Source organism: Engystomops pustulosus, chromosome 1, assembly GCF_040894005.1.
Source record: "Engystomops pustulosus chromosome 1, aEngPut4.maternal, whole genome shotgun sequence".
Classification (NCBI taxonomy): Eukaryota; Metazoa; Chordata; class Amphibia; order Anura; family Leptodactylidae; genus Engystomops; species Engystomops pustulosus.
The window spans coordinates 283,901,058-283,913,900 of NC_092411.1; the positions used below are offsets into that span (position 1 = coordinate 283,901,058).

Sequence of the window (12,843 nt, forward strand, 5' to 3'; positions counted from 1 at the left end):
GGGAACAGTAAAGAACAATTCTTACAGAAACGTGTTATATTAATCACTGCTATAGCTGAAGTTCAATGATATTCTTCATTCACTACCCAAAGTTTTGAACCATTGTTCTAAAAATTTTAATTTTTTAGGTAAATTTATATTGTCCAAGAAATTCACTTGAGATTCGCTGGCGGGATTTCTGGGGCCAAATCTCTAATAACTGGACTGAGCTCAAGCATGTCCATTCAGTGCAGTTATTAGAGGCTTGGTCTGCGAAGTCTCGTTAGTAAATCCTGATGGAATTTCTTGCAATGAACTCGCTCTTGGGCAACAGACCTCAAATTGCTATGAAATGTGTTACCAAATTAAGAAGAATTCTGACCAACAATGATATTTACCATTAGAATGTCTATGATTACTGATAACCTTATCCAAGAACCCGTAGTAGCAGATATCCCTGCAATCACATGTAATGATTCTATTGACCAGAGAATTCCAAGGTCACTTTGCACATTGCAGCTGTAATTACTCAGAATATTTTCAGCAATTCCATTATTCCATCAATACATTGACTTACATGTAGCAGCAGCATGTAGATGAATAATTTATGTGTCTGCCAAAGGCTTCAGGAATCTCACAGACCATAACATAAAACCCACTTTACAACTTTTGGTCCAAACTATTCATATAACTGTGCTATACAATATCAGAAAGGATAATATATACTGTACAACGCTGATGAACTCAAATATAAAAAAATATTTAAAAAATAAAAAAATTTACACCTTTGCATTCTAGTATTTCTAAATATAATGTTTCGCAACTTGAGCTCTGTTGAACACTATAGACTACAGGTCATAAAGTTCTGCATTAGTTGTTGTACCCTGACAGTGGTGAATGATTTCTGAAGAACTTTCACACTGGCAAATCTTTTTCTTCAGCCAATATGATCACTTTAACTCAGGTCCACCAGGCACCAGGTCCACGACAGCTCCATTCAAGTTCTTCATGAATCTGGTGTCCCCAGCATTGCTCTGGCAGAGTGCACCCACTTATTAGGAGCACTTTTTAGCGCTCAGCTGAGCTGATGCAAGTTAAGATCGGAATTGGAGCTGGAGCAGCATCAGTATACACCAGGTGTCAGCTGTAACTAACAGCTGACACCCCAGTGTAACACCCGCGGTCGAAGTAAGCTCCAATCACAGGTGTTTAACCTGTTTAACGCTTCGGGCAGCATGAATGCTGCATTTAAATTGACTTCTGGGGGCCTCTCCCCTCATGCCGTCTTCAGAGGCGCTGTTCATTTCTATGGCAGCCCTGAGGTCTGATCAGGAGCCCCAGGGCTATCCTTAGGCACTGCCTTTAAGATCCCACCTGTGACAAGATTTTAAAGGCACAGTGTAAGCCTATGCATGTGCTTTTCTATCCCTCTTTTCGTTCATGCTCTTTGTGTATATACTCTCACAGTATCCTGGTATTAGCCCATATAATCCAGTGAAAGGTATTGAAGTCAACTAGGAGATATTTTATTATAATTTTTTGCCAGTGTAGTGAACAATTTACATTTCATTACTCATTGTGGTAACCCTAGGATAGATGTTAATTTTTCTCATTTATAATATGTTATAATTAGAGATGAGCGAGTATACTCGTCCGAGTATACTGCTCGGTCGAGTATTAGCATACTCGGACCGGCTCGTTACTCGGACGAGTATCTCGCCGGCTCGAGATCGAGCATTAAATTAAGTGAAGAACAGTATTTTTATTACATAATAAAATATCCCAGATGTTTACTGATGTTTTGCTTGTAAGAACACATTGAAATAACACTATTCTTCACTTTCCAGGTGTTCGCGCGTGTCTCCCGCTAAGTTAGGAGATGTTCGGAACATCTGGAATGTGAAGAATATTGTTCTTTCAATGTGTCCTGCACTTAAATGTTCGTGTTTTCACTGTTTTTAATGTTTTAATTCTATTCTTCACTTTGCAGCTGTGCGCGCGTATCTCCGAACCTATCGGGAGACGCGCGCACACCTGCAATGTGAAGAATAGAATTAAAACATTAAAAACAGTGAAAACATGAACATTTAAGGGCAGAACACATTTAAATAACACTATTCTTCACTTTGCAGCTGTGCGCGCGTATCTCCGAACCTTTCGGGAGACACGCGCGCACACCTGCAATGTGAAGAATAGAATTAAAACATTAAAAACAGTGAAAACACGAACATTTAAGTGCAGAACACGTTTAAATAACACTATTCTTCACATTGCTGATGTGCGCGCACATCTCCGACATTATCGGAAGACACGCGCTAACATCTGCAAAGTGAAGAATAGAATTAAAACATTAAAAACTGTGAATACAGGACCATTTAAGTGCAGAACACATTGAAAGAACACTATTCTTCACATTCCAGATGTTCTGAACATCTCCTAAATTAGCGGGAGACACGTGCGAACACCTGGAAAGTGAAGAATAGTGTTACTTCAATGTGTTCTTACAAGCAAAACATCAGTAAACATCTGGGATATTTTATTATGCACTGTTCTTTTAATGTTCTCTTTTACTAAAAAAATGCTCGGGTCTCCCATTGACTTTAATGGGGTTCGTTATTCGATACGAGCACCCGAGCATCGGGAAAAGCTCGTATCGAATAACGAGCACCCGAGCATTTTAGTGCTCGCTCATCTCTAGTTATAATTGCTATTATTCAGGTGATTGGAAAGAGTCACTGGGGATTATTTATCATTAGGCTCCTTAGGATAGTTCTGTGTTTGTATTTAGAGATCCGCTGCCCGTGAGAATTATTCTAAACTTTTGCCCTTTAATAAATGTTCTCATGCTCTACTTGCTGTCTGAGTTTTCTCCAGAATAATAAAGGGGTAGACTTTTGCAACCTTTTAGCAGTGAACCCCCCCCCCCTTCAACCACCCCCTCCAAAAAAAATGTACTGCAGTTTTTAATCCTTTTAAAGCCAAAAATAAAACAAAATAATGATACATAACTCCTAATGTGTTTATTCAAATGTTTTGTAAATTTGGACTGTATCTGTTGTAGGATGATGTGGTAATGTTAGGGTTTACCTGTATTTCATGAGTACCGTATATATACTCAAGTATAAGCCGAGTTTTTCAGCACAATTTTTACAGATAAAAACACTGTTAGTTTGATTTATTTATTTATTTATATATTCCTTCAGCCAGTTTATTTTTATTTTGGACCTGATGAAGGGAGCTGACATCTCACGAAAGGTATTGTCCATTCACTCCAAATCTTGTATGATAAATGATCTTGGAATCAAGTTGTGCATTTGTATATTTATGGTATTCATTCCATTGTCTATTTCCATCCAATCGAATGCAGTTTTGGACACCAGTGGACGCTGCAATTTCCAATCAAGTAGGGGTCCACAGGATCCCATCATATATGTTTGATCTGTTTTTTTTTTTTTTTTCAGCTTTATGCCAATTCTAATGGCGCTGTTATTATTTTTTTCTGTTGTGCTTAATATATGCTATATTACTTGTGGCTGAAATGGATTTGCTATTTTGAAGGGGACTGAGGTGGATGGATCTGCACTTCCATCTGATGAAGTTTTTCTTTGAAACTTCTTTTTTTTGATGTAGCGATATCTCAGGTGGGAACATTGCCCGGGTCTCGTGGTTCTGCGTGTTTTGCTCCATGGTTAGAACATGTGCAGTTATATTCCTTGACTATACTGCTTCGATACGGCAGCTCAAGGATTGACATCCAGGTGCTGTTTGATTAACGATGTTTATACATGTTAATGTATCCACCAGGATACATGTTTTTGGATGTATATATGTATGTTTTTGGTAATGTATTGTAGTGTTTCATTTCTGTTTTAGTGTATTTTATAATTGCATTTTAAGATAGTAGCTCCACCCCTTCCCCCCAGAAATGGGGGGAGGGATGACAGTGAAGCTACATATTCACATTGTAGTTACACACTAATCAGCCATGAGTAAGGGCGTGTTTTACGCACGGAACGCGTAGGTCTTTTTCACTACTATTTTCTTCCCAGTCAAGTTCTCAAGACGCACTGCCATAATATTTGACCAATTTTTCAAGTCTGTCTTTTCTTGTTTGCAATTTTTAATGGATACCCCAATAAATATCATGAACTTTTAATCCACATCTGGTGCGGAAAGTGATCCTTTTTGTACTTCAGTCCTGCCTCGATGTCCTAGAGAAGCAATTGGCACAGAAGACGGAACCTAGTCGGTGAGCTGAAAATATACTTTTTTATGGTTGCACAACATGCTTCACCTGAGCACCCACAACACTACGTGCGGTTTGGTATTCACGGTTCTGGTGAGAGAGAGACCCTATCGGTCAAACTATTTACGGAAACACTTAACACAAAAAATTCTCTACTCCTTTCTGAGCTCCTATTCCCACCTTTCTAGAAAAGTGAATGCCCTCCAGCGGTGCAAGTACTTCTTGAATTCTCACCATGCTGGAAGGGATACAAAGAAGGCTACTTATTCCAAGCTTGGTAATTCATGAATAGAATTCCAGAAATACAGTAAGAACTGATACAGAGGCAGAACAGTGGTTAGATTATAGGGGATACATTATTGAAATAAAATTGAGGGGGCTGATGTGTGGACACATGGCTGCAAATAGATTATACCACTGCAGGGCTTTCTTCTAATGACACCCCCCACCCTACCCCGGCTACAGCACTAAGGAAGCTGGTGTGAACATGGGCAGATACTAGAGTAGAGCATGGAGAAGGCCATAGGACAGGAATATCTGTACCGCTATTATCATACATGAATATACCTCTATCGTTATAGATATATCGATATTATTATATATACTGCTACCTTCTGTTATATAAAACCGTGTGTCTATTAAAAGGCTCTGGATTATGGAGGTGCACATAGAGTACTTCACTTTACTTCAGTAAGCATTTTGTTTACTAGTATGAGTTGCATATCTGTTGTGCTGAAAATATGATGTGAAATGCTCCTAATAGTTTACTTCTTAAGTTTTCAGAATACATTTCTGCCTTTGGTTAGAGCTTTTTATGTACAAAATAATTTTGAGTTGACCAGCATTCCATGAATAATGCTCCTCATAACCAAGTTCAAGAAAGTTTATTAATTTTGAATAAAATTTACCTTTAAGATGAACGCTAGTACAGTCTGAAAATCTTATTTACAACCACAACTATGAGTTATATTTGCCATTTTTTTTCTATATTGTAAATGTAGATTTAACCTTTGGTTTCTTTCTTTTTGAAGCGATACATTAGCAAAGTTTTTTCCCAGTATAAAACATGTGATACCATTTAACCATAAAACTTAATTATTGCTCAAACTGTTTTATTTTTTTATTTTTTTATGTTTCTAATGCTTATTTCAGGCTTTAGAAGCATTATGTAACATTTAGGAAAGAAAATGCAGACTAATATTCCAGCACATGAGGTCAAGATGGCAAATATCTCCACAGCCACCATGTATTTCCCTCTGGTGCTCAGATAAGCCGGGATCATAGCGATCCAGACACTACAGAACAGCAGCATGCTGAAGGTGATGTACTTGGCCTCATTAAAACTGTCCGGTAATGTCCTCACCATGAAAGCCAGAACAAAGCTCACAGAGGCCAGGAGACCCATATAACCCAACATGAGGTAAAAGGCCAAGACAGAACCTTCATTGCACTGGATGATGATCTTCTCATTATAAGACGTGAAGTCATACTCCTGATATGGAGGAGCAATGGCCAACCACATAACACAGATCACAGCTTGGATCATAGAAAATACCAGGACAATAGAAATTGCTAATTTGTGTCCCATCAACTTTCTCCATGGACTTCTGGGCTTGGTGGCTTTGAAAGCAATACAGACTGTGATGGTCTTAGAAAGTACAGAAGACACAGCAATGGTGAAGAAGACTGAAAATAAAGTCTGTCTCAGCTGACAGGTTATATCCACAGGATGACCAAGGAAGAAGAAGACCGAGAGGAAACTCAGCAGGATGGAGACCAGGAGAGTGACACTTACACTCCGGTTATTGGCTCTCACAATAGGAGTGTCCCAGTATAAGAGAAATAATCCCAGAATAACAACGGTGACAATGGAGAAAAACACAACTAATCCAGAAAACACTGAAGATAAAATATCTGATTCATAGGAGAGAAACTCGTAGGGTTTAGGAAGACATTTCACTTTTCTCTCATCCGGCCAATGGTCAATGGGACATTTGTGGCAGATTTCACTGTCTGGGAGAAAAATAAAATGTTAAAGGAGACAATCGGGCATGAGAATGTCATTGTTCCTAGTGACATTTACTCTAATATAGTCACACCTAAATGCTAATTTGTATCAATAAGAAAACATCATTTTTATTTAAATAGTAATGGTGGACTAAATTTTAAGAATAAAAACATATTGTAACATCTGTGTCGATTCCGGCTCCAGCATCATCTCCTGTCAATAAAGTAAAACTCAGTATGAATGTTATATATATATATATATATATATATATATATACATTTTGTCCTTACTAGTCTGAACACTGCTTTACTCCTTTTTGGATGTCCTTCTTTATTTCCACCACACCCATTTGTCTTCTGTGGATTTTTCTCTGGGATGCAGTTAGGTATGCTGCAATAGACAGGATCTTCCTCCACTCACAATTCTCCTCTGCTGAATTGCCATGTTTCGATGTCAGGAAAGTGATCCAATCACCCCTCCACCAGTACTCTGTCATCTCATATAAAGTTTGACTGCCGTTTGCTCTCCGCTTGCTATAATTCTTTATTGGAGCTTGCTACTGTTTATCTAAACTTCTATATTTTGTATTCTTTTCCTGATTTCTTATCATCCATTTTGTCAATTGATTCTGTTCCTTTTGGTTTGTCCCATATTTTTGTCAACTATTGACCCGTATTTGTACAGTTTAGTCTTTGTTCCTGGTGCAGGAAGAAAACATCAACCAGTTGTCACCTAGCACTTAGGGTAGGCTGGGCCATTAGGCAGGGACAGTTGGGAAGAGAGTTTATTCTCTGGCATATCACAACTCTGGCATAGCGCAGCAGGGCACAGCACAACTCTGGCACAGCACAGCATGGCACAGCACATCTCTGGCATAGCACAGCAGGGCACAGCACAACTCCTGCATAGAACAGCACGGCACAGCACAACTCCAGCAGAGCACAGCATGGCAGAGCACAACTCCGGCAGAGGACAGCATGGCACAGCACAACTCCAGCATGGCACAGCACAACTTCAGCAGAGCATAGCATGGCAGAGCACATCTCCGGAAGAGGACAGCATGGCACAGCACAACTCCAGCATGGCACAGCACAACTCTGGCATAACACAGCATGGCACAGCAGAACTCCGGCATAGCACAGCATGGCACTGCACAACTATGGGATAGCACAGCATCACACAGAACAACTCTGCATAGCAGAGCAGGGCACAACACAACTCTGGCATAACACAGCACGGCACAGCAGAACTCCGGCATAGCACAGCATTGCACTGCACAACTCCGGCATAGCACAGCATTGCACAGCACAACTCCGGCATAGCACAGCATTGCACAGCACAACTCCGGAATAGCACAGCACAGCTCAGACCCTCCTCTCCGCCGAATGCAGATGTTCCTTGCTGACTTCTTCAAACGTCCCCAGCTTCCTCACACTTCTCGGCAGACCAGGGCACATGACCAAGCAGCAGACCTGAACAGGTATTGCTGCACATAGAAGACAGACGATACATCAAACACAAACAGCGTCATAGACGTAGAAAGGAGTATAAGAATAACATATAGGAGCATCAGTATAACAACAGCTTGGAAGGGGGGCATAATATCTCTTTATAATACAATATAATGCTTTTTTGTACCTGTTATGTTTGATATTTCTCTCTCTGAACACAGGACACAGGTATAACAGCAGAACACATATCCTCCATCCTGCGCTTTTCTATAACCAGGGGAACATTTTTTGTTGCAGCGTGACACTGGAAACTTTAAGAAAGTAAAGAATAAATTAAAGAAATCCACTTATTTTGGTAGTCTTATCTTCAGTGGTTGGTGTGGATTGTATAGATCTGTGCTGCCGATGATATCCATCCTTTTGTGTGCCTAACAACACTCCCTTAGACGTCATGGATTACATGTATATTGCCAGCAAGCTAAAAGATGAAATAAGCTTATTGCTTTGTTAAAGAATTCAATTTGTCAGGTAAGTAATACAACAAAGTTGAAGTACAGGTCTGTCAGGGCAAAAAAGAGGTGCAAACCCTGAGCTACCTGAGTGATGTGTGCATTATAGGAGGCAGGGGAACAAGAGTATTTAAATCCCATTAAGCAAAGAGATCTTTAATTTCTAGGGACCATTCTAGGGACGGCCATTTGTAATCCTGTCATTTTACACTGCATGTGCTCGCGTCTAGCTGCTTGTACTCAGTAGCTGATGGAGTGATTATTGCTCAAGGTCCAGGGTGTCCATTTTGGGGGATCTGCATACCCAAATTTCAATTCTTTTTTGTTGCTAAAGTTGATATCAAGAAATCCATGTCAAATCCACTTAGTTGCTGGAGTGATTTTTTTCTCAAAATCCAGGGTGTCAGCTTTTGGGGTTCTGTATTTGGGGAGGAACAACTGGCGTACTATAGAGAAATACTGTGCAGACAGTTGGCCGCTGCCTATGTGCATCATCCTCTGTCAGGTCTGACTGGGGGATTTCTGGCAGTCATCGCTCATGTACTACTACTACAGCTGCTGTAGGGAGAAAGGGGGGGTAGGAGAAGTAGCAGCTCCATTAGCAGCATCTTAAGTCTGGAATCCTTAACGAGCAGATTCCTTCACCTACCTAAAGAAGAAGGTAAATGCCACCAGCAGCAGGACCTGGAGAAGATCCTGCACCAGCAGGTGGTGGCCTACTTGGACAGCACTTTACCACCCCAGGTAGAGGATCCCCTGGACTACTGGACAGCCAAACTTGATGTGTGGCCGCAACTTGCAGAGTTTGCAGTAGAGATCCTGTCCTGCCTGGCCAGTACTGTGGCATCAGAGTGGGTGTTCAGTCCGGCAGGAGCCATCGTTACCCCAAGGAAAACCCGCTTGTCCAACTATAATGTTGAAAGACTGACCTTTGTCAAGATGAATCAGGTGTGGATCGGCAAGAATTTCAATACATGAATGCTTCAGATTATATCAGCCATGACGCCTCCCCCAAACATTGAGAAATGAGTCTGGGTTCTAACTACCTGCCTCAGCCACTATTCTGATGCTGCTACCCGCCTGATGCCACACATCTGCTGCCAGTTGCTCCATCTGCCTCCCACCATCTTTACCAGGGACTGGAATTGCCACCCACCTCCATACTCTGTTGTGCCACTTTCTGACCTCCTGCTGCTGCTGCTGCTGCTGCCGGCACCTCCACACTCTGTCATTGTACCACTCTCTGACCTTCTGCTGCTGCTGCTGCTGCCGCCATGTCCTGGCTTTGTTATTGTGCCACTCTGTGGCCTACCATGTTGCTACCACCTCCATAATTTGTCATTGTACCACTCTCTGACCTCATGCTGCTGCCATCTCCACACTCAGTCATTGTGCCACTCTGTCATGAGTGCTCTAAAAAGTAATCACACGTTACATGCGCCAAAGTGGTATGAGTGAAAAGAACAACTGAACTCGTAAAAAGTAAGCCCTAACCCTCTGTGAACCAAAAGCTATTAAAATTATGGGGGTCATTTACTAAGGGCCGATTCGCATTTTCCCGACGTGTTACCCAAATATTTCCGATTTGCGCCGATTTTCCCTGAGTTGCCCCGGGATTTTTGCACACGCGATCGGATTGGGGCGCATCGGCGCCGGCATGCGCGCGACGGAAATCGGGGGGCGTGGCCGAACGAAAACCTGACGTATTCGGAAAAACCGCCGCATTTAAAAACCGAAAATGTGTCGCTTGGGAAGCGCTTACCTTCACTTGGTCCAGCTCGGTGTATTCCGGCGCATTGAGATGCTTTTAGAGGCAGCAGCGCCACTTGGTGGACGGCGGAGGAACTACCTTAATAAATCCCGGCCGGTCCTAAATCCTGTGCAGAGAACGCGCCGCTGGATCGTGAATGGGCCGGGTAAGTAAATGTGCCCCTATGCCTCCAAAAAGATGGTCATACAAAAACAAAAGAAAACAACATAAGTCTTTCTTCAGTAAAATTGTAAAAATATATTAAAAACTATATAAATGAGGTATCACCCTAATCATAGTGATCCATAGAATAAAGATAACATATTATTTTTATGGTATGGTGTACATCCCCAAAAATTTCAAAAAGAAAGGAAACCATTATTTGAAATAATTTCAATTTACATGTTAATACAGGGTCCTTGGAAAAAAAACCTTCCTTTGCACCTGCCCTGGACCAGGTGCAGATTTGCGCCTCAAAAGTCGCAAAAATAAGCAAGAAAAAGTGATACATAAGTGAAAAATCACACAGAACATCTGGAAACTAAAGATACATAAGGCACAAGGTGCAGACCAAGACATACTTGAAAAACAACAGCAAAAGTCGCAGTGAAAAGTCGCAAAAGTGTCAAAAGTCGCAAAAAAGAGACAATTTGACTAGCAGAAATAAAGATACATGTCCCCCAGTTTTGTTTTAGCCCCTATAAAACAATTAAAGTGTTAATATACTTCAGAAAAGTTGTTTTACATACTTTGAGGGATGTAGTTTCTATAATGTGGTAATTTATGGGGTTTTACTATTATTTAGGCCTCTCCAAGTGACTTGAATTTTGAGCAGGTCCCTCAAAAATCTGATTTTGCGTTTTTTATGAAAATGTGAAAAATGACACCTAAAGTTCAAAGCCCCACATTCTGACAATGTGTTAAAAAAGTAGACCAGTTTAAATTTTGAAAATCTTTTTAGTACAAAGTGTCAGGAGAAAACAATTTCAAAAAATACTTGGATATATTATAGCGTTCCAAAGTTATAACCACTTATAGTGACACATGTCAGATTTGAAAAAATGGGCCCTGTCAGGAAGGTGAAAAGAGGCTTCGGTGGGTAGGGGTTAAAGCTTTGAGAATAACTGAGTCTGAATGAACAAAGCACCTTTAGGTGCAGAAGTAGGAATGGTTCGTGCATTTTCATTTTTTTGCAGTTATGAGAATAACTGGGCACCCAGAGTTCCTTTAACATCAATAGCATGTCAGCATTTTTTTTTACATAATTATTTTTTATTACTGTATATACTCTAGTGTAAGCCAAGTTTTTCAGCACAAGAATTGTGCTAGAAAAAACTAGCTCAGCTTATACTCGAGTCTATAAAAAAATTAACACTGTACTCACTTTTCCGACACCCACCACAGGTATTCTTCTTGCTTAAGATGCTCCGGCGCCTCTCGTGTCCTACGTATCCTATTTTGCTGCTTTTATGGCTTTTGGTTCCTCTTCGGGACCCCCTGCGATGCCGCCGGTGCACAAACAATGTCGTTAGCCAGTGCCTGATGTCGTTGTGTGTGCTGGTCATGCGCACGGACCTGAACGACCAGAAAAGGAGCCAAAAGACCGGAAGAGGCATCGGAGCAGCCAAAGCAAGATGAGGACCTGCACTGGGTCATCGGAAAGATGAGTACAGTGTTAGTTTTTTACTGGAGGCTATATACTGGAGGGCAGGGGCTGGCAGGCAATATACTGGTGGGGCAGGGGCTGGCAGGCTACATACTGGGGGGAAGAAGCTGGCAGGCTATATAATGGGGGATATGGGCTGGTCAGGTTTATACTGGCTGGAGGCTGTGACCAATGCATTTCCCATCCTAGGCTTGTGCTCGAATCAATAGGTTTTTCTAGTTTTTTGTGTTAAAATTAGGTATCTTGGCTTATACTTAGGGTTGGCTTTTACTTGAGTATATATATATATATATATATATATATATATATATATATATATATATATATATAATTTTTTCCTTGTTTATTTAATTACATTATTATTTTAAGTACTTTCATGAGTCCATTCATGTTATGTAATTATTCTAAGCACTTTTCCTAGCCCATTTTTTTGTTACCACCCCTTTTTAGGCATTGTTAATTGTCAAAATTCAGGCCCATTTTGACTTCAATGGAGCTCATGCTTAGGTGCAAGTTCAGGGTGAAGTCTGTGTCCAAGCCAAATTTTTTTTAACAATGTTTAAAAATGATTGGTCATAAAATGCCATTCCTGCCTCCTATGTCCCTCCAGATAGAGGACATTACTAGTGCCTATTCCTTCTATATCTTCAGAGGGTGTAAAACTGTGCAGGAGCTTGTACCCCCATGCCCCCAGTTCTCTGATCACTTTCCCCTTCCTATAAATCCTGTAGTGTCACACAGTGTGAGGGGAAGTAACAGCCTGTGAAGCTACAGAATGGAGGAGCTCTGGTAAAAGCCAACAAAGCTTTTCTTGCTCATTAATAAATATTAATAAAAGCTGATTTTAACCCCTTACTAGTACTGTGCGGGCACCCGCCTTACAAGTACGGCGCTGACATCGGGAGTCACAGATTGTCAGCGGTAATCTACCACTGACATCCCCGAGTGACACCCGCGTTTGGAGTGTGCTCCGATCACGCCTGTTTAACCTGTTGTGGTATTTAACCTGGGGTCATATGTGCAAAAAAGTCTAAATCATAACACAAATCCCACATGTATACCATCACCACATCCATAAACACCTGTAGAAAAAAATTAAATAACTATTGAAACCGTACCATGAACGCCATAAAAAAGAAGTTAAAAACCCACAAAAAAAATATGATTTTTACCTATTTAATAAAAAAAAATGCAATAAAAAGTGATAAAAAAACATATGCACTCAAGAATGATA

The 12,843-nt window shown here is 40.7% G+C and overlaps 1 protein-coding gene across 1 annotated transcript; it reads right to left on the reverse strand.

Moving 5' to 3' along the window:
• Positions 1 to 5,345: 5,345 nt before the first annotated feature.
• On the reverse strand, positions 5,346 to 11,508 carry LOC140127027 (vomeronasal type-2 receptor 26-like). Its single transcript, XM_072147225.1, has 2 exons — positions 11,328 to 11,508; positions 5,346 to 6,238 (listed from the first exon to the last, which is right to left on the reverse strand). The coding sequence occupies exons 1-2, from the start codon at positions 11,506 to 11,508 to the stop codon at positions 5,346 to 5,348; spliced, it is 1,074 nt and encodes a 357-aa protein (XP_072003326.1).
• Positions 11,509 to 12,843: the final 1,335 nt, after the last annotated feature.